This window comes from Pectinophora gossypiella, chromosome 21 (genome assembly GCF_024362695.1).
Source record: "Pectinophora gossypiella chromosome 21, ilPecGoss1.1, whole genome shotgun sequence".
Taxonomy (NCBI): Eukaryota; Metazoa; Arthropoda; class Insecta; order Lepidoptera; family Gelechiidae; genus Pectinophora; species Pectinophora gossypiella.
In genome coordinates, this window is record NC_065424.1 from 6,760,228 (window position 1) to 6,782,212 (window position 21,985).

The 21,985-nt window shown below is 37.8% G+C and overlaps 2 protein-coding genes and 1 long non-coding RNA gene across 6 annotated transcripts in view; 2 read left to right on the forward strand and 1 right to left on the reverse strand.

Moving 5' to 3' along the window:
- The window catches only part of LOC126376454 (protein 4.1 homolog), a 116,139-nt gene extending 111,243 nt beyond the window's left edge, over positions 1-4,896 (forward strand). For all 4 annotated transcript variants that reach the window (XM_050023785.1, XM_050023783.1, XM_050023784.1 and 1 more), the window contains one exon: positions 581-4,896. In XM_050023785.1, the coding sequence (XP_049879742.1) occupies positions 581-652 (72 nt within the window). In that variant the 3' untranslated portion in view covers positions 653-4,896. The remainder of the gene's footprint in view (positions 1-580) is intronic.
- The window catches only part of LOC126376634 (phospholipase A1-like), a 40,412-nt gene continuing 23,308 nt past the window's right edge, over positions 4,882-21,985 (reverse strand). The window contains exons 2-9 of the mRNA XM_050024158.1: positions 17,804-18,015; positions 17,199-17,295; positions 16,049-16,209; positions 13,280-13,402; positions 7,740-7,856; positions 6,934-7,059; positions 6,305-6,485; positions 4,882-6,001 (exon numbers count right to left, since the gene is read on the reverse strand). Coding sequence (XP_049880115.1) covers positions 5,851-6,001; positions 6,305-6,485; positions 6,934-7,059; positions 7,740-7,856; positions 13,280-13,402; positions 16,049-16,209; positions 17,199-17,295; positions 17,804-17,999 — 1,152 coding nt within the window. The 5' untranslated portion in view covers positions 18,000-18,015 and the 3' untranslated portion in view covers positions 4,882-5,850. The remainder of the gene's footprint in view (positions 6,002-6,304; positions 6,486-6,933; positions 7,060-7,739; positions 7,857-13,279; positions 13,403-16,048; positions 16,210-17,198; positions 17,296-17,803; positions 18,016-21,985) is intronic.
- LOC126376787 (uncharacterized) lies at positions 8,478-20,505 on the forward strand. The gene is made up of 2 exons (XR_007567768.1): positions 8,478-8,533; positions 20,470-20,505. It is a non-coding gene; the product is annotated as an uncharacterized LOC126376787 (long non-coding RNA).

Below are 21,985 nucleotides of genomic sequence, written 5' to 3' on the forward strand. Positions count from 1 at the left end.
TTATGTTTAAGTCCCTATTGCCATTAACCGGGCACAAATCCTGGACATCACGTGATATCTTTCTCTATGATCACAGGTTCCGCTTACCTGAGCTTGTAACCTGAAGATGTATCAATTTTCTATGATCCAAACGTGAAAACAAACCCATAAAGAAGAATTTAGTGCTGTAAACCCCGAGTCAGGATCGGAACCCGTGACAGAGGAGAAGTCACATGTTCTCCGAAGGCTATAACGGTTTTTTTTATAACATAAGCTCACGACTATATCCCAATGGGGGTAGTCATAGATAAATCCATTGTATGATGATCTCAGTGCCCACACCTCACCGGGCATGAATCAATGCTTATTTTTTAATAATAGCAATAATGAAAACATCGTGAGGAAACCCACGTTCCCGAGAAATGCATTTTCGGAGGTATGTGATAATGTGACCTAACCTGTATTGGGCTGGTTTTCCCTTCGCGGGTTAGAAGATCAGACAGGCAGTCGCGCCTGTAAAAAACCGGACCTGTCAAATCTTCAGGTTATGTGAGCGAAACAGGATGATGTTATTGTAACGGTGGGTACGATTCTGTTGCAGGAAGCCACAGCGATGAATCCAGACATGACGGTGGAGAAGATCGAGATACAGCAACAGAGCACGCAACCGTAACACGTGACGCAACGCGCCGCCATCTTGTAACCTTGTACCACGACTAGACACCAGTCCTTTAATCCCGCAGTGTTGCCATGACAGAAAATTGCGCATTTATGATAAAAATGTCGTATTTAATCTGCTTTTAAAAAATGCAGTTCGCTAAACATACGTATGCTTTACGTATTTATTTAATGTTATAGGGTGTCATTTACATTGGTTGTTAAAGAATTAAAAATGTATCTGGTTAAAAAGAAGCGATATTTGTAAGTTTGTGTTACGTGGATACAATTTACAAAGATGGCGGGTCATGTATAAACAATACATGTATATGGAGGTACATACGATAGCTAGATGTAAGCGACATCACTGCGAATATTAAATATTAAGTTATTTAATTAAACGTTTATATTAATTAATTATAAAAGTTAGTTATTGGATGTTGTGACGTCAGAACGCACCTTTATGGTTTGATTTAAAAAAAAAAAACCGCTGTCGAATATTCTAGAATCGCTCCGAATCTCCAGCCTTATCGAGTCGCTTAAGCGGTTCCAGAATATTCAAAAGCGGGAATGCAATTTTTATAAAGTATGTAAAAATATTGTAAGTTGACATTACGGCATTTTTCAAAGTTTTTTTTTTAATTAAGGCTTAGGCTAAGGCGATACAATTCAACCTTCCAGCTTTGTAGTACGATGAATGTTGCCATAGTAAAAAATCAAGTGTTTGTGTTTAGGGCGGCTGTGTGTACAGCCTTCATAAAAATATATTTAAAGTTTCATATTAAGATGTTTCTAATATGGAATAGCTTTAAAACATGTCACACGATAAAAAACCACCGTTTCTTTTTAGAATGTAATCTTTTTTTTTCTATTTAAATCTCAATCAATACAATGTAGCGCGGGACTAATGAAAATTGATTTTATTACACGTTTGACGAAATCCTGTATATTCTATCGAAAAGAATAATTTTAAATAATCGTCTCTATTATGAGTTTTAGAGGTTTGTCACAGTGTTTCGTACACTTATCATACAATATTTTACATCGTCATCATCAGCCCATTAACGTCCCAACTGCTGGGGCACGGGCCTTCCCTACGGATGGATAGGGAGATCGGGCCTTAAACCATCACGCGGGCCCAGTGCGGATTGATGGTTATTAACGACTGCTAATGCAGTTGGGACCGACGACTTAACGTGCCTTCCGAAGCACGGAGGAGCTCGAGATGAAAACTTTTTTTTGTGGTCACCCATCCTATGACCGGCCTTTGCGAAAGTTGCTTAACTTCAACAATCGCAGACCGGGCGTGTTAACCGCTGCGCCACCGAGCTCCTCAATCCTAGCTCCTATTAAAATCTTTTTTGTGTTTGATGACATTCATATTTTTATCAACTACTTACCTAAGATTCTTTTTTCAAAAGTAAACAAAGAAAAAATGTATACTTGTATATGTACTTCTGAACACGCGACACTCATGACCACACCTGGTTTGACACACTGGCGAGCAGGAGAATGAAACGCCATCAAACCGATAACAATCCACCAGTCGGAGACTTCTCCAGCAGAATGTGTGGTAGAGTTTGTCTCTCTAGGATTGGCTTGCACAGCCATGAAAGAAAGCGCATTTCTTCCGAGGCAATGACGTCATAAATCGTCTGAAACAGACGTATAAGGCCAATGATGATAAGTACAGCCATGAGCAATATAATGTACCCTCTTTAGGACTCTGTCGCACTAACATATTCGACATTTAGTGATACTTACAGTTCAATTTGTCAAATAAGTTAATGTGACATGGTACCAAAGTGTATACATATTAATGCTCGTGACCGTACTTGTATCATTTTGAAAAAAATAGAGTAAAATAATGTTACCGAATAACTGTGACACTATCTAACACTCGAGTGCTACAAAAACGTAGTTATGTTGAAAAAAAAAAGATAATATATAATAACGTTGCTACCGTTTCTAATTCTTCACCATTTAGGTGCTACTACTTAGGAGTATAGTGTAACATGACCCTTATTTTACGCCACTTGTGTGTTAGTGCCCCTATGTCATTTATAATCTGTCTGTCTGTAAGCTTGCGCATTTCTCATGTACAATAAAGATATAATCATGCTCAATACATTAAAAGTAATAAATTAAAAAAAATAGTTACGTTACTATTTTCTATTCTTTTTTAATAGTACTGTAATTCGAAAATAGAATTTCAGAGAGTCTCCAACAACACAGTATAATTAACACAAAGTCAATATATTATTATAAATATTGACTTCATATATTGTTCTTCGAAACACAATACAATAATTAATTTAAATGGAGTGTTTGTCATGTCTACATATTTATCTCCTCAACTATTCAAAAAGAATTACAGCACTAAACAAAAACACAATACAACATATTAATCATTTAAATATGAAGCTTCTTGGTCAATGTTTAGAATTCGCACTTCACACCAAGATCAGTTAGCGTACATCACCATACATGCACAAGTATCATACAAACTTAGATCATACATTTTTTTATAAAAAAAATAATAAAACAGGACATTCCAGTACATGAGAATGACATCTAGTTAAAACTCGCTAGATCATGACGCAATACTTATTTCTATTCAATGTAAGGTTAATAAAAAAATCTATTAGGTTTTTGTATGGGTGTTCAAAATATTTATAATTACACGCATACCCTCGAAATAACTAAAAATGGCGAATTGTCGCGTTTTTGTAACTTTAAAAAACTTATATGAAAAAAAAACTGTCAGATTTATAATTTTCTAGTTATTAAAATAAATAAAACACTCTCGTTGAGCGTGCGCAGTTCAATCTTCTGTCTAAACCCTTAGTGGCACGGCATGAACTCTTTTAAAGTTTCAACTTTTAACATTTGCTTTTCGATTATTATTATTTTCAATATAAACATTTAATACGGACATCAATAATTTCTTGACACTCGTAAAATAAACCTAATAGTGATTGAAGTCGATACTGATATTGTACAATTGATTACAATTTAATATATAATATATATGATTACAATTTTAATATATAATATATAACAAACACTCTAGCCGTACGTTTTGTAATAGCATAAGTTTATAATAATGCGAGTTACGCTGATTCAAAATCAGATTTTTAAGTGTAATGCTCCGACCATATATATTAGTAGAAGCACAGTTCCATACAAAAATTAATCAAAATGTCGTCACCGCTTTAAATATAGTAAACTACTTCAAGTATTTCGAAAAATTCCTAAGTGTCGTCGATCAGATTAATTTAATTTAAACCTTAAGTAACGGAGATAACTATGGAAACGCGGTACGCGAATAAGAGCGAAACGAAGCGCATCGCTGTCAAAACACCTCTATTTGGTGGTGCAATTTTTTAGACGTCAACAGTGCATCTACCAACATATATGGTCGAACGTGTAATGTCTCTATTACTTTTATATTTTGACATATTTTTTTAATTTAATTAATTGATTTATGGGAATATTCTCAAAACGTGTCACAAATGATGACGTGTGCAGTGTCACAGTTACACTATAAAACATAAGTTCAATTAATTATACAGATTTTGATGTTATTGTGACATGTTTTTAGAATATTTTATTTGTGCGGTCGATGGGAGGAATTTTATAGTTAATGGATTTGGGTAGTTTCCATTTAGTCAACAAAACAAGAAGTTACTTCTTACTTAACAACAAAAGAATTTAATATTTGTATGGAATCGTACACTGTGACGCCATATAAAAAACGTGATAAAATATCGAACTTATGTTGCGTTTTTTTCTTTATTAAACTTAATATATATAGACAAAATCGTTATTTTTTTTAAATATTGAATTAGTTTTTGACTTGTGGTATGTAATAAGAATTAATATTTCGTAATTTATTTTTGACCTAGAAAACTACCCAATTATCCATGTTATTTAGAGTTACTACCGGTTTTTGTAGTTATTCTTATGGTTTTTTTTAACTTATGTATGGGAACTTTCTTATGATGCCTTATGAAACAATAGTTGATATTTTGTCTTGTTTTATGAAAATGAAAAAAATTGGAAAAGTTTTTTTTTTGGGTATTTGTATAAAATCTATAAAACTTTCCCCCGACCGCCACCACGTCCGTCTTATGTTATCGTCGTGTATTTATTAAAGATGTTTATTTTTCTAAGAGTCCCAGCTCCGTATTATTTTCTATTTACGAAATGAAGTTATGAAATGATAGAAATACAATAAAATGCTTTGTTTAAAAAATATATTTTTGTTTTATTTGTACTGTCACAACATTACATATATTATACAATTGTAAAACAACGATACTTATATTTACTTACGCAAGTTAAAATGTATTTAACAATTCATAAACATAATGTATCAGTTTTAACACAACACAAGAGTTTACAAAGTCGAGAGAAAAACAAAAGTAGAACGAAAAATGATTTCCTATAATTATTTACATTGGCAAGTTTCTTAAATCTTGGAACACAAAAAATGTGATGTTAGCAAAAAGTTTGTTATTAAAAAATATTATGTCAAATGATAACAACAGTTGTTATATGCGGTAACAGACAACTTAAAATAAATCAACAATCTCTATTAAATTGTCGAATTATAAGTGACATAATAACATGTATTACGTTTATTTGGCACTAAGTTAACATATAATTATAAATAACAGTGTGGAGGTGTTATATTGGATAGAACAACTTACAATAAGCGCAAGAGAGATATAGCTAGTTTTAGTCCTGTCAAATTAGGTTGGTGGTATAATAAAAAATAATACTATTTTTTTTTTGAGCATACGCTCAATCCTATGACAAGCCGCCATTGCTAGGTTTGATGACGTAAGTGTTACCATTAAATTGGTATCTCCAACATTCTAAGGACTTAAATTTTATTATTGAAAATTAAGCGAATTACTGACTAACGTACTCAATTAGGTACTGTCACTTGACACATATGTGATATTATGAAAATCATTAAAACTGTATGTAAGTCTGTTACTAAAAGTTCAAAATTGCCTTGCAAAGTAAATTAAAAACATCAGTCGTGGGTAATTTATTTTAAAAAATGGCAACAGATCGTGAGATGACGTCAGCGCGGCTAACCTTAAATTGTCAGCTGTCACTTTTGAGCATACCTTGTTTTGTTTTTGCTTCAGATGTCATTCAAAATGTAAATTACGTACTATTTAGGTATAAACAGAACATCTAGCCAAGTAAAGTGTTCCATACTTTTTTGGCGACACCCTCGTCGTTCTGATAAGTGGTACCGTTGATGCCGAGTCCGAAGGGGGACTCTCCAGCCGTCTGCAGGTAGTATTTGCCCGTCGTGCCGGGCTCGGAGGGGAATCCCATATAGCTGGAAGGAGTTTGGAGGTTAGTACTAATTCTTCTTTAGCGACTGAAGAATAGCATCTTTACCGCGATAGGCAGTCAGTCCCTACTAATTACTTTGTCTAGGAAAGACATAAATGAAAGAGTCACAGAGGGGGTGAAGTCGGCGGCCGATACGAATTGGTGCGGGACGGAGAGTTACCGTTCTATGATTGTTTTTTAGTCTATGACTGTACCTACAACCGACATTGCACTTTGAGGCTTTTGTTAGCAAAACCCCTTAGCGAATGCGAGTTTATTTGTTTGTATGAACTCTGTGGTGTATTACCTGAGCTCATCGCCGCAGTCTCCCTTCTTGAAGTCTTCCCAGTTGTCACATTTGACAGCCGGGAACGCGTCGTTGTTCAGCACGGACTCCGTGTAGTAGAGCCAGGAGCGACTGTGGCTGCAGGTCTGCCACAGGCAGTCAGGCTGCTGGGACCCGTCGTTGGGGTAGTAGTCCACGTGTCCTGGAGGAGAAGCAACCAGCTATTTGATCAGGGGGGTTAAAAACATCAATTTTAGAGCCACGGTGTAGCATTCTCCATTCTAGTCTGCGATTGTTGATATTAAGCAACTTTCGCAAAGGCCGGTCAGAGGATGGGTGACCACAAAAAAAAGTTTTCATCTCGAGCTCCTCCGTGCTTCAGAAGGCACGTTAAGCCGTTGGTCCCGGCTGCATTAGCAGTCGTTAATAACCATCAATCCGCACTGGGCCCGCGTGGTGGTTTAAGGCCCGATCTCCCTATCCATCAATAGGGAAGGCCCGTGCCCCAGCAGTGGGGACGTTAATGGGCTGATGATGATGTGTGATTTTAACCCCCCCCCCCCCCCCCCCCCCTTGTTCGATGATTACTTCGTATTAATGGATGCGGGATGTTTTTAACCTCTTAGGCTATCGCGGATTTATCAACTTACCAATAGGATCAATAAGCCCGAACACGCCACCGTCGCTGTGAATGACGTCCACAAACTTGGCGTCCGTCTTCAGCAGCCGCAGGTCTTCGTCCACATGGCTGAAGCAAGGACCGGCGGGGTCCAGACCTGAAAAATAAATAATATGTCGACACTTACAGACAAGTTTATTTATTTTTCGGGGAGGTACCGTATGTGGTAAACCACCTCACAACCCACACGATAGAAAAAGATCAAATACCTCGCCTATAATAATATCCTACTCTTTGCACACATACATTCTGTTCCTCTAACCCTACCAGGAGGTTAAAAAGGCCACATTGAAGCTATCCATCAAATGTCAAATAGCGAAATTGCTTTTTTAGATGAATTGTTGAATTGCGACTTTTTTAATTCCCCATTTTTCGCAATTATGCCTCTTGCACTTTCATTCGTCATCATTCAATCTTTTAATTGTAAATCCTACCCATTCTTATTCTATCTTTCAGAACCTCGATACCAATCCCGTCGGCGTGGTGGTGGTTGCGTCGTGGCCCACTACAGTCTCAGACAACGCCCTGAGTCGAGGTTCGTGCCGAACCGGGCACCCTCAGGCCTGTTGTCTAAAATTTTGTAAGTACCGGGTGGGATCCCTCAGCGCTCCCCATTTATCCGGCCAAGTAGTCACGTTAAAGGGAAACTGTAGTTACAATCGTCTTGCAACTTGGCTAAGGAATCAGGTGTTTTGGCGCAACATTGGTACTTACATAGACAATTGCAACTTGGCTAAAGGAGTCAACAAAAGGTGACAAAAGCTAGACAAAACCGACCTGAAATCCGAGCCACCTGTAGTCCGGTGAGTTTCTTAAACTGCTTGCCGGTGAACCCGGAGATATGGGCGCCCAGACTGTGCCCGATTATGTGGATCTGATCCGGGTCTACTCCGCCTGGGGAAAAATATATAATATTATATACAGGGTGTTAGTGACATCGTAACGAATACTAAGGGTGATTCAGACTATGATTCTAAGTAAGATATCAAGTGGTATTTTTCGTCGTTAAATTCATGTTTTTTTTTAATTATTTTAAATTCTTTACTTACGATGTCACTAACACCTGTATAATATACAGTTAGTAACAACGTAACGAAAACTTTGAGAGATCATTCAGACCATGATTCTGTTCTTCTTCTTCTTTGCGAGTCGATGGCGATCGATACTAAATTTTCTCTTATTTTTTCTCTAAATTCTTTCTTTTTTTTGATTCTGTTGATAAGTATGTATATTTTATTATGTTAATAATTATACTTACTTACTATATTCAAGTTTATGTTTTCCAACTAAATATTAGTGTGTGTATATTTTAATGTCATAAATGTATATGTGTCGTAGGTTTTACCTGAATAAAAATTTTCATTATTATATTATTTATGTGTGTATGCATGTGTGTCTTGAAGACTATAGAGAACCGGAGAGGAAATATGATTGACCACCTGATACGACACGATTCATTTATAACAAACATTATAGAAGGAAAAATTTAAGGGAAGAGAGGAAGGGGTAGACCTAGGATAACATTTATGAAACAAATAAAAGAGAAGGTGCAGGTCGTGTCGTATTGGGAGGTGAAGGTTTTGGCGGGAAGAAGAGAGGAATGGCGGTTACTCCACCGACAAGAGCGCAGCTCTTAAATAGAGAGAGAGCATGTGTGTCTGTAGACTAAATAAATTAATGTTTTTTATTTATCTATCTAATCTATCAACACGTCTAACTCTATTTATATTGACCTTCAGAAAGTATAAATATCTACGTGGAAATAATATTTACTCTCGTATCTTGTATGATAATTTATACGTTAATTATACTTACGTTTACTATATTCAAGTTTATACAATTATTTTAGGGTTCTGTAGTTAAAAGCTCCGCTCTTGATTAATAAAATTAGGGAGGTCCATATACAAGATGTACGTGGTTTGAGTCTTATTTAAAACAAGCCGACCAATTGTAATAATACTCATGCTAAATCCTAAACGGAATGACAAAAAAAAACACATGCTTTTATAATTATTTCTTTGTGTTTAATGTATTTGTGAAAATACATAATCATAACGCGAATATCCTCTACGGTGTCCGGTCACGAGTTCCAATATGTGTACACTTTGCAACCATGTCACTTTAACTTTTTTTGACAATTTAAACCGTAAGCCTCATTAAATGTCAAATTTATAAGGCCCAAAGTCCTTTTAAAATCCAAATCCCATTGTTTAACTATTGTGTCTGGAAATCCGGGCCTTACGAGAATTATGATAGTGCGACAGGGTTCTAAAGAGGGTACATGATATTGGTCATGACTGTACGGAACCCTAAATGCGTGAGTTCGATTCGAATACTTGTTCGGTTTTTATGCCTGATCTACTTGACAAGTGGTTTTCGTTGATCAATAATAATTAATTAATTGTCTATTAATAGCGTTATAAATGTTATAATACTTAAATTATAGTTTTTATTAGTTTAAGCATTCCTTTTTCGACAAGAATGCGCATTAATTAATTATACTTTTTGTATTTTGTCTCGATGGAATTTTCTATAGCAATACCTATTATAAATGCCAAAGATCGGCCTCCGTGGTCCACGAGCGTTGGGCTCACGATCCGGAGGTCCCGGGTTCAAATCCCGGTGGAGACACATCACGAAAATTACTTTGCGATTCCCAGTTTAATTATACATTACACGCTGATCACCTGATTGTCCGAAAGAAAGATGATCCGTGCTTTGGAAGGCGCGTTAAGTCTATATAATATCTACATAATAAGTGTATATATGTATTGAAAACCATGTACAGATGTAAATAGACTTATCTTTTTATTAAAAAAGAACGTCTGGGTCCTGTGCCGAGTTTTTCCTTGCAGCTACTTTTCCCCGGCTATAGATACAGGTTGTGAGAAGCTGCAGTAGTTTTAGGCGGATGCACTGTTCGTTTTGTAAAAAATTACGATTCAAAGTGTAACTATGTTACCTATTGAATAAAGATATTTTTGAATTTGAATTGAATTTAAACAGATATACAGAGATGGTCGCAAATAAAGACCGGAACAGATTCGCCGCGACTATTGCGATATATTCCGTATAAGGATTCCGTAATTATAGGTGTCGTGAGAATCAAGTTGACTTGTTCTCATTGATAGCAATTATTCTATTATTGGATTTAATACCTATGAGATGATTCAACGATTCGATAAAAATGGAACTAAGTATTTATAACGACTGATACAATCAAGAAGAAAAGGCAAGGCAAAGCATCCTTAGTGTGGTAAATGTTTGTTTCCTGGTAGTGGAAGAAATTGCTCTAGAGCAGAGATTTTATTTTGAAACGGAAATTTCTCTTTTAGCTTTCTTTGCTGAGAAAAGGAAATCATTCCAATTTTGAGTTACTTAAGTATTTTCGCGAGTCGGTAGGTACAAATAATCCGTAAAAAATGGCCTTTACCCTCGTAAGACCGACATTTCCGAACTCCCATGCGACAGGTTGGGTCATGGGTGGCCACTGCAATTTTATACAATTCTCTATGGAGATAGGCTATCTGCTACCTGGTGACCCCCCTCCACCCCTTTCGTTTACACAGACACTACACATTGACGTTATCGTACACGCGCATCTGTGTGTGTGACGTCTGACGCGATTACACACATGCAAATACACATAAACAGCCTATATACGTCCCACTGCTGGGCACTCAACCGGAGGGGATATGGAGGATACTCCACCACGCTGCTCCACTGCGGGTTGGTGGAGGTGTTTTTACGGCTAATAGCCGGGACCAACGGCTTAACGTGCCCTCCGAAGCACGGAATCATCTTACTTTTTCGGACAATCAGGTAATTCAAGCCTGAAAAGTCCTTACCAAACAAAGGACAGTCTCACAAAGTGATTTCGACAATGTCCCCATCGGTAATCGAACCCGGACCTCCAGATCGTGAGCCTAACGCTCTAACCACTAGACCACGGAGGCTGTTACACGGACGCGATAACTTTGAAGACTAAAGTAAGAAGACCGAGAGGGGTAAGGTAAACCTAGCCCAACCACTGGTGGGGAGCGGAGCGGAGTTGCCGTTCTGTAGTATTATTCCTTATTCTATGATACTACTATTACTTACTAGACTGGACATAATAAATATGGTTGAACTACTCTAAAGTGCTGTTATTTAGTCTTATTATGTTATTTACGACAAATAGAATGGAAAATATACATAAATAAAAAACTTGTTTGCTTCAATACTTCCTAGATAGTCGTTAAAGATAATGAGCCCTATTAGGTACGGAGGAAGATAGCTTGTAGGTAACTACTCCTAGAAGCATAAGTGACTCATATCCACTAAGATACATTTGTCAACTCCGTGGTCCAGTGGTTGAGCGTTGTGCTCACGATCCGGAGGCCTGGGATCGAATCCCGGTTGGGACAAATCCCAAAAATCACTTTGTGACCCCTTGTTTGGTTAGGACATCACAAGCTGATCATCTGATTGTCCAAAAGTAAGATGATCCGTGCTTCGGAAGGCACGTTAAGCCGTTGGTCCCGGTTACTACTTACTGGTGTAAGTACGTAGTCGTTACATGAGTCATGTCAGAGGCCTATGGCGGCTTAATAATAACCCTGACACCAGGGTTGATGGGGTTGGTAATCCGCCTCACAACCCACACGATAGAAGAAGGAGCATCACCTTACTATTCTTTAGTCTTACTGCGATTGACTATAAAAGTACTTAAGAAACAAAATATCTTGTTTACTACACATTTCCTCCATCGCCATTGAAAACTACCTTATTACGGACATTGCGGATGTAATGATATAAATGTTATGACCTTAATCATTTATGTTTGTAACTTGTACTTGTATTACTACATGTAGATATACTGAGTTAACCGTCTGTGACCAAATTTCGAAGCTGAAGGTTGTGAGAAGCTGCAGTAGTTTTAGGCGGATGAGACGTTCGTTATGTAAAAATTAGATGGTATTTACAGGAATTAGCACCATTGATAGCCCCGATTCCTGCAGACACCTCCTAATTTTACTTTAAGTTATATCTGTCATTTTCTTATCCGCCGAAAAGGAAAGGGACGGGTAATCGACAAGCATAAAATTTATGGAACACACGTCAATTTTAAGCACAAATCTAAAACAACCGTCTAAAATGTTTACATTGGCCAATAACCCGACACAATTAAGTTGACAGCACACGTCAAACGGTTTGCATACCAGCGAGATACATTTTTGATTCGCCCGGGTTATTCATTTATTTACTCATTCTTCCTAAAATGAAGAGCTGTCAATCATCCGTCCCTTTCCTTTTCGGCGGATAAGAAAATGACAGGTACTTATAACTTAAAGTAAAATTAGGAGATGTTGGCAGGAATCGGGGCCATTGACGATTCAAAGTGTAACTATGTTACCTACTGAATAAAGATATTTTTGTAATTTGAATTCGAAGCATCTTGTGCAGTGATGTGCCGTTCCCAGTAATGCTCCCGCTTTGGAAATGTTCCCAGCAGTAAAAAGGTGCAAAACTTATGTAAAGAGCTTTGTTACCTGTTTAGTATTGTAACTAAACTAAACGTAATTGTCACTGTCATATATTGCCGTCTCGCACAAGGTTCTTTCGATCTTCTCACGCACAAGGTTTCGCTAATTTTTGTAATTTGATATTTTGGATGGAATTCTATAGTCTCTGCTTATCCCGGTGGGTAATAGGCGCGTTTCAATTAATAAGACAATGCTCTCTCAAGAAATACTATAAAACATAACAAAAAAGTGGTCCTTCGAGCCGTATCAAAGTATATATCGGAGCAATCAAACCTAACCTTTAGGTAACAAAGCTCTTTAGTACAAGAACGAATAATGTGAACAAGAAAAGCAGCTAATGGTGTTGATTCCAGTACATTCCGGAACCAGTACATTGATTCTAAGTTATTATAATAAGTTATGCCTGTCATTTTCTTATCGGCTGAAAAAGAAAGGGACGGATGATTGAAAAATGTTAAGTAAGTAATTTTAAAAATGAATGATTTAATGAATGAATAACCCGAGCGAATCAAATAGGTATCTCGCTATTTGACGTGACATGTATTGTCAATTTAATTCTGTCGGGTTACTGACCGATGTAAAATTTTTAGAGGGTTGTTTTAGATTTGTGCCTATTGACGTGTGTTCTATAAATTTTATGCCTGTCGATTACCCGTCCCGAAAATGACAGGCATAACTTATTATAATAACTTAGATACAATGTACTGGTTCCGGCCAAGTAGTTAATGCCATCTGCGGCAAATCTATGTCACGTCAAAAAAATTACTATGTACAGGCAGCTACAATACTCACTCTGCACCAGCGCAGCCACCACCTCTCCCATCTTCTCTCCGATGTACCTCACGTAGGTAGAGGAGCGCAGGTAAAGCCACTTGATGAGGGAGCTGGCGTCCAGCCCCAGGACGTTGTGGTGACCTGGAAATAACAGAATACTTAGTCGTTATGCGAAATTGGGTCGTTCATATTTTTTATCGACAATGATCTGTCCTTCGTTCTGATAAGTTATGTTTTAGAATTTTATTTAATGTTTCCATTGTCCAAAAATATCATAGATCATATTATACTCAAAATACTAACAAAATACTAATCGGTTCCTCGATTAATGATTAACGTAGCTTGATTGTTTTTCACAAAATTATGTGACAGGGTTGTAAATCGAAATGCTGTCTCCGATGAAAAGGTCCTTAACAGACAGATAGATGGTCGGATGGAGAGCAAAGTGATTCTATATGTTGGAGGCGATGGTTGCTCCGGTTAATAAAACCCTTCGAGATGTTAAGTGGACTATATTGTAATTAAAAACTAGGAAATTATTTACATATATATTTTTTTTTATATGTTTATTGCACCAGCCCGTGCTCCAATGAATAATCTTCTTTCACCCTAAGGTTGCCTGGCAGAAATTGCTGTTTAGCAATAAGGCCGCCTATTGTGCTTATGTTTTATTCGTATGTTTATGTCCTTTGTATATGTTGTTGTGCAATAAAGTATTATTGATTGATTGATTTGATATAAGTTAGTAGACAATAAAAAGATGCCCCGTCGGCAAAGTCCGTGGCGTAAAATCCTGTAATATTGCCATAGTAAAATATAACATAACATAACAAATACTTTATTGCACAAACAGGAAAAAACAAAATACAAAACAAAAGAGAAATAGAATTAGTACAATAGGCGGCCTTACTTACAGTAAAATTTAATATTATTAAGACTTTGATGTTGCCAACACTATATTCTATAAGGGTTCGGGTTTTCCTTTTGCCCAACTGGGCACCAGGTTTGTTGTCTTAAATTTTGTACCGGGTGAGATCCCTCAGCGCTCCCCATTTGTCCGGCAAAGTAGTCAATACCATTTACGGCAAATCTACAAAAAGTCACGTCAAAAAAAAAGTTTTTCATTTTGAGGTTCGGAACCCAAAAAAGGCAAAGTAACATCAGTCTATTTTTTTTTGACGTGACTTATTGTAGATTTGCCGCAGGTGGCATTAACTACTTGGCCGGACAAATGGGGAACGCTGTAGGCTCTCACCCGGGCGTCAGTCTATAGCGCCATATTACTATTTACAGAATAAATAGAAGATGGTTATAATTGCTATGACGACAATCGGCCATTAGAATTCCCACGGCGTTTTAATGCAAACACGTGAATCATATCGAATGCATGGAACTCCTAGATTCTATGTTATTCTAGTACTGGCTGTTCCGGCCAAGTACTTAATGCCATTTGCGGCTATTGGCGACCTACGAATAGTAAACCGGTTCTCTTGAAAAAGAGCAATATATTTATAGACAAAGACATTATCAAAAATATAAAGACAATAAAGATCTATATCAAAGATGTAGACTTCTATAAAAAGTTGTGCTATCTAGCAAAGCGGCAAATCTACAAAAAGTCAAGAAAAAAAAACTACTCACGTAGCGATTCGCCCGTTTCCTAGATCTTGGAATAAGTACTTATAGTTTTTTTTGGTCGTGAGTTATTGTAGATTTGCCGCAAATGGTATTAACTATTTAGCCGGACAAAATAGGGAACGCTGAGGCCTCTTTCATAAAACTTATAATTGTAAATTACAATGACAATTTGGTGTTAATTACGTAGCTAATATGAAACTGCAAAATATTCGTGATCATACACTCCGCAATGTACATCAAATTGTCTTTGTAATTTACAATTGTAAGTTTTATGTAACAGACCCCAGGGCGTCGTCTAAGAGGATTATATTTTTTACACCATAAGGTTCATCATATCCATCTTAGGACTTCATATCAACAGTGGCTGCAAGTTGTCTTTCATTACTTGTGGCTCTGCCCACCCCATTAGGGAATCCGGGCGCGAGTTTACGTATATAGGTATTAGTCAAGTATGCTAAACTGTTCCGATGAAATCATTTCAATAAATTTACATTTTATTATAGATTCTGCGGTGAATTTTATGACATACTTATCTAAGTAAGATTATCTAGTTAACTATGCGTGTGAGATTCTTGTAAACATGTGACATGCATAGCTATCATGCTTCCCTTTGTAAATTGCATCATTAAATGTTATTAAATCGTAGATCAAAGACAGCAACCGGTGTAAACCTACAATAATTGTTATAAACTAGCGACTAGTGGTAAGAATTGCCGATTTTTTAAATTATTAAATTTAGGGTATAGACTCTAGAAGATCAATCTCTACACAGCCCTAATCACAGGCCTGGCTTTTTTGTAGACCATTTCCATCATATCATTACATCACATTATGTCACCATTGTGTAACAATTATGTCTGGAAATCTAGGCCCTGGATAAGACACCTAAAAAAAAGATATATTTTAAGTACAAAATTCTCGTTTTACACAGACACTACACATTGACGTAATTGTACACTCGCATCAGTGTGTGTGACGTCTGACGCCCATACGATTGACGACTAAAGTAAGACTGAAAGGGGGTGAGGTAATCTTAGCTCAGCCGCTGGTGGGGAGCGGAGAGTTGCCGTTCTATACGGAGTATTATTCCTTATTCTATTTCTTCTATTTCTTATTCTGGCTATAGTGTTTTGAATTGAATGTCCTTACCAGTGGCAAACAGAGCAGTGCTGATGTTACTGAACCCAGCCTGGGTGGGGTCGTCAGTGAACCCGTGGAAGAAGATGAACAGCTTCTGGTGAGGGTCGTAGTCCTTGGACTGCGGGATGGAGCGCGCCGCCGAGTCTATCTTGTACGTTATTGTGTAGTCACTAAGGAGAAGCATTGAAAAAGAATCATTTTTTAAGCTGGTCTAATAGCTAATGTAATAAAATACATAGAACTCGTTCACCTCTTGTCTTCCCGGGCATATCATAAAATCATTTTTTACATAAAAAAAACTACTGCAGCTTCTCACAACCTGTATCTATAGCTGGGGAAAAGAAGCTGCAAGAAAAATCTCAGCACAGGGCGCTAGACTTCTTTTAAAAATTAACATAAAATATTGGTGCTAATTCCTGTAAATACCATCTAATTTTATGGTAAGTTATATCTGTCCTTTTCTTATCCGCCGAAAAGGAAAGGGACGGGTAATCGACAAGCATAAAATTTATGGAACACACGTCAATTTTAAGCACAAATCTAAACCAACCGTCTAAAAATTTTACGTCAGTCAATAACCCGACACATTAATTTACTCATTCTTCCTAAAATTAAGAGCTGTGAATCATCCGTCCCTTTCCTTTTCGACGGATACGAAAATGACGGATATAACCTAAAATAAAATTAGGTGGTGTCTGCAGGAATCGGGGCCATTGTTATACAATTTAGTAATTTGGCTGCCTCATCATCACCAGCCCATTAACGTCCCCACTGCTGGAGCACGGGCCTTCCCTATGGATGGATAGGGAGATCGGGCCTTAAACCATCACGTGGGCCCAGTGCGGATTGATGGTTATTGACGACTGCTAATGCAGCCGGGACCAACGGCTTAACGGGCCTTCCGAAGCACGGAGGAGCTCGAGATGAAAACTTTTTTTGTGGTCATCCTATGACCGGCCTTTGCGAAAGTTGCTTAACTTCAACAATCGCAGACCGAGCGCGTTTCTTTAATATAATAATAATAAACGTTTCTTTTTTTACTTTCGGACAATCAGCTTTATACCACTGCATACATTTTGTTGGTGGCGCCACCGTGGTTGCGGCACCACATTGTCCTAGTGCGATAGGGCTATTAGGGCATGTTTAAGGGATGGTTTACCTGGTGATATAGTCAAGTGTGAGCTGGCTTAGATCAGGCTCCTTGTCACCCTCGAATGATTCGTACGACACTCCGACGATCTTCTTCACGTTTGAGCCTGAAAGAAGAAACTCCATTAAAATAAAGAACATACATAAGTAAGAAGATGTCCTTAGAAAAGGTAAACCTTTAGGACCATCTACTCTGAATCGGTGTGCGTGTATGAAGCGATTAATCAATGTGGAGGAAGCAAGAGAAGTGTGTCAGGTTCGAAGAAAATGGAATTCTATAGTATCTGCTTACCCCGGTGGGAAATAGGCGTGAGTTTATGTGTATGTATGTATCTATCAGTAAGGAGAATGTGTGTGCTATGATCTTGTGTACGCGTGGAAAACGCAAAAGGGCGGCATAAAGATTCGAAATAGCACCCGCGGCACAGCAACCGCGCCGCGCCGCGCGGCAAAAATTATATCGACGGTTTTGATCAACAGCCATAAGACGCCTGATTGTGAGTTGATATCAAGTGGAATTTCCTATCGGAAAACTCATCAAATTTCTGCTTCTCTCTATTAAGTCATCCCGTTATTATGTGTTTTACCTTGTACTCGTATGTATGTTAATCTTACATTGACTGGATCCAATATAAGTGGCAGCCACCTCGACGGGGTGCTTGGCATCGGCAATTTCCTTCTGGATACCCTTGTTGACTCCGTTGAAGAAGTTGCTGACTTTATTGCCGCTATTCTCCGTGGAGGTAGAGTCCTGCCCAGTGGAAGCCGACACCAAGCAGGCCAGCAGAAGGGGCAATACGCTCGGAGACATTGTCGGTTGTTGAACACTGGAGGGACATTGAAATTGTTTGGTTACTTTAGTCACTTCATACAAAAAAATATAGTTTTATACAGACGTCATCATACTTGCGGATCTGTGTGTGTGACGTCTGACGCCCACACGATTGAAGACTAAAGTGAGACCGAGGGGGAGTGAGGTAAACCTAGCTCAGCCGCTGGTGGGGAGCGGAGAGTTGCCGTTCTGATTTTCTAATATGTATGTAGTATATTTTATTCTTTATTCTATGACTTTACTACAAAGAACAAAAGGAAAAACCTGTAAGTAGTTATAAATGCCTGTGTAGGTATGTGTGTATAAGACAGTCATAAGACCTGTCGCGCTGTATATTCTGAGTGTTGGGTGTAAGTAAAATTCAATTGTAAGGATGTTTTTTTTTTTACCCTGTATGGAGATTATGGAAATGACGAAAATGGTACAGATGGTCCTGATATGCGTTATTGACAGCAATATCCCAACACGGCGAAAACGGCGAAAAATAGTTAACACTATAATCCATTTTCATTTTTTCGAAAAGCCGAAGAAAAAGCCTTGGAAAAAATAAAATTAAATTTAGAAAGAGTAAAAATAACGTGTAAAGTAAAAGAACAGAAACGCAACTGGCAAAACGTATCCGGCATATGCAAATTTTTATGATTCTTTTTTTACTTGTCAATCTAGTTTTACATGTGACAAGTGAGAATAAGAGGCCTTTGACATAGTCCGAATTTAACTTGTTGATATTTGATAGAATATTAGATCAGGTAGGTTGATATTGATAGCAAAATTGGCCAAGATTATTGGCCACTTAAAACGACAGAACTAATTTATTAAAAACATAGAAGGGAAGATGAAAGAAAGAGAGGAACGGGAAGATCAAGAAGAGCTTACATGGAACAAATTAAAGAGAAGGCGAACGTCGTGTCTTATAAGGAAGTCAGGAATTGGCGTTTGATAGACGAGAATGGAGAATGCTACACCGACAAGAGCGTGGCTCATAAAGGTTGATATAACAGCTTTCATGGTCTAGTGGTTAGAGCGTTAGGCTTACGATCTGAAGGTCCGGGCTCGATTCCTAAAGGTGACATTGTCGAAACCACTTTGTGAGACTGTCCTTTATTTGGTAAGGATATTGCAGGATTGAATCACCTGATTGTCTGAATAAGTAACAGGATTCCGTGCTTCGGCACGTTAAGCCGTTGGTCCCGGCTATTACCAGAAAAATCACCTCTACGACCCGCAGGGGAGCAGCGTGGTGGAGTATGCTCCATACCCCCTCCGGTTGATTGAGGGGAGGCACTGAGCTCAGCGAATTATATGTAAACAGTGATGAAATTGTGAACCATTATTATTATTATTATTGTATGTCTTTTTCATATCTCGGGCCTATTGAGGCCCGGACTTTTGGAAGGCGTGCGTGGGGCCGAAGCCAACACGTAGAGGCCCCTTAAGACAGTTTAATCTAAATGTGGTGTGACACCAACCGGCGATTATCCCTGTATGCACTATGGGAGTGCACCCAAAGACAATCCCCGGCTGGTTATTATTATTATTATTATTAGCTTATATGATCCCACTGCTGGCATAATTATAAAATGTTTTTGTAGTTGTTTTTGGTCTATTACAGAAACGACATGTAACCAGGAGGTCTTAAGTGCAACCAGTGACTTTATTACTTTGCAAAAACAGGGGGGCTAAACGGCCACAACGATGCAATTCATCAATATTGCTATTTGACATTTGTTTGCATTGCGCACTTACTTTTATATGCGCAAATGTCAAATTGCAATATTGCTTTTTTAGATCTTCTTCTATCGTGTGGGTTGTGAGGTGAATTACCAACCTCATCAACCGTGGTGTCAGGGTTATTATTGAGCCGCCAAAGGCTGACATGGCTCATGTAACGACTACTTACTTACACTTACACTTACATCAGTAAGTAGCAACCGGGATCAACGCTCAATAAAGGCTTTTTTAGATGAATTGCTTCGATGTGGCCTTTTTAACCCCCCAGGGGTGTTAGGGTGTACTATTTGACATTTGTTTGCATTGCGCATTTACTCTTATATGCGCAAATGTCATATCATTAAAAATAAGGAAACGGTTTATTAAATCATATATTTGGAGCATTGCACTATATGGAAGTGAAACGTGGACTATGACACAGAGAGACAGAGAGAGGTTGGAAGCGTTTGAGATGTGGTGTTGGCGAAGGATGGAGGGTATAAGCTGGACTGAAATGGTGTCAAATGAAAAAGTGCTGGAAAGAGTTGAAGAAAAGAGAACCATATTGAAGACTATAGAGAACCGGAGAGGAAATACGATTGGCCACCTGATACGACACGATTCATTTATAATAAACATTATAGAAGGAAAAATTTAAGGGAAGCGAGGAAGGGGTAGACCTAGGATAACATTTATGAAACAAATAAAAGAGAAGGTGCAGGTCGTGTCGTATCGGGAGGTGAAGGTTTTGGCGGGAAGAAGAGAGGAATGGCGATTACTCCACCGACAAGAGCGCAGCTCTTAAATAGAGAGAGAGAGCGCAAATGTCAATTTGCAATATTGCTTTCTCAGATGAATTGCTTCGATGTGGTCATTTTAACCCCCCTGATTGGACTTTTGCATACCGTACATAGGTTGTTTATGTTTTATGTTTATGAGGTTGATGTCACGTGGTTTCCTGGATTTATGTCCGGTTTGCAAATAGGCTCGTCTCCTATTACATGGAACTTAAACATAGCTGGCGAGGAGTAGGTGTAAATGGTGTAAAACACCTCAGCCTATCCCTTTGGGGACACAAGCGTGATGGTATGTTATGTTTATCTTTCTATGATAACTAACAACTTTACAATATGTGTACTGTTGGTATACCTATCTAAATAAATAAATAAATAAATGATACATCAACTCCTTAATAACACGTCTTTTTTTGCACTGTCTATCCCGCTACATTTTTCATTAAATTCATATCCTATACCTAAAGGTTGCCTGGAAGAGATTTCTACCTTAGCAATAAGGCCGCCTGTTGTACTACCAATTTAATTAAAATACTAATGTTTTTTTTATGTGATTCAAGTGCAATAAAGAGTTTTTGTATTGTAATAGCGGGCAGAAATACAAGTAATTAAAAATACATTTTTATTTATCACATAATCAATTTGTGATAACGGTGATTGGTGATCAGCTCATTACCGTTAACGGCCTTCGTGGTCCAGTGGTTGGGCGTTGGGCTCACGATCCGGAGGCCCCGGGTTCGAATCCCGGTGGGGACATATCACAAAAAACACCTAGTTTGGTTAGGACATTACAGGCTGATCACCTGATTGTCCGAAAGTAAGATGATCCGTGCTTCGGAAGGCACGTTAAGCCGTTGGTCTGGGTTACTTACTGATGTAAGTATGTAGTCGTTACATGAGCCATGTCAGGGGCCTTTGGTGGCTTAGTAATTATCCTGACACCAGGGTTGATGTGGTTGAGTATTCCACCTCACAACCGACATGATAGAAGAAGTGCTTATGTGTAAACCACTTACCAAAACCATAAGAACTGTTACACTTTTTGACAATTATTTGACAAAATAACGATTGCTGTCTGCTATCAATTCTGCGCTAAGTACCTCAATTCTCAATTCAATTCACAAATATTTATTGCATTCCATGTAGTACAATGGGGTACCTTATACTAGCTACTTCACCGTAATCAATTAATTACCTTAAACATCAGGTAACATGTTAATTACTCTTTATATTTATTTTTCCGGTTCCAATATCGCATTGCCACAAATTCAAAGATAGTTTAGTAACAAATATTTAATTGCTAAGCTAGAGTCGAAGTTGAAAGGTTCCGTAGAATATGATTTTAGGTTTTTTTTCATGTTTTTCTTTTTTTTTCTTAGTAAAAAATATTTGATTGCTAAGCTAGAGTCCGAATTGAAAGGTTCCGTAGAATATGATTTTAGTGTATTTTTCATGTTTTTT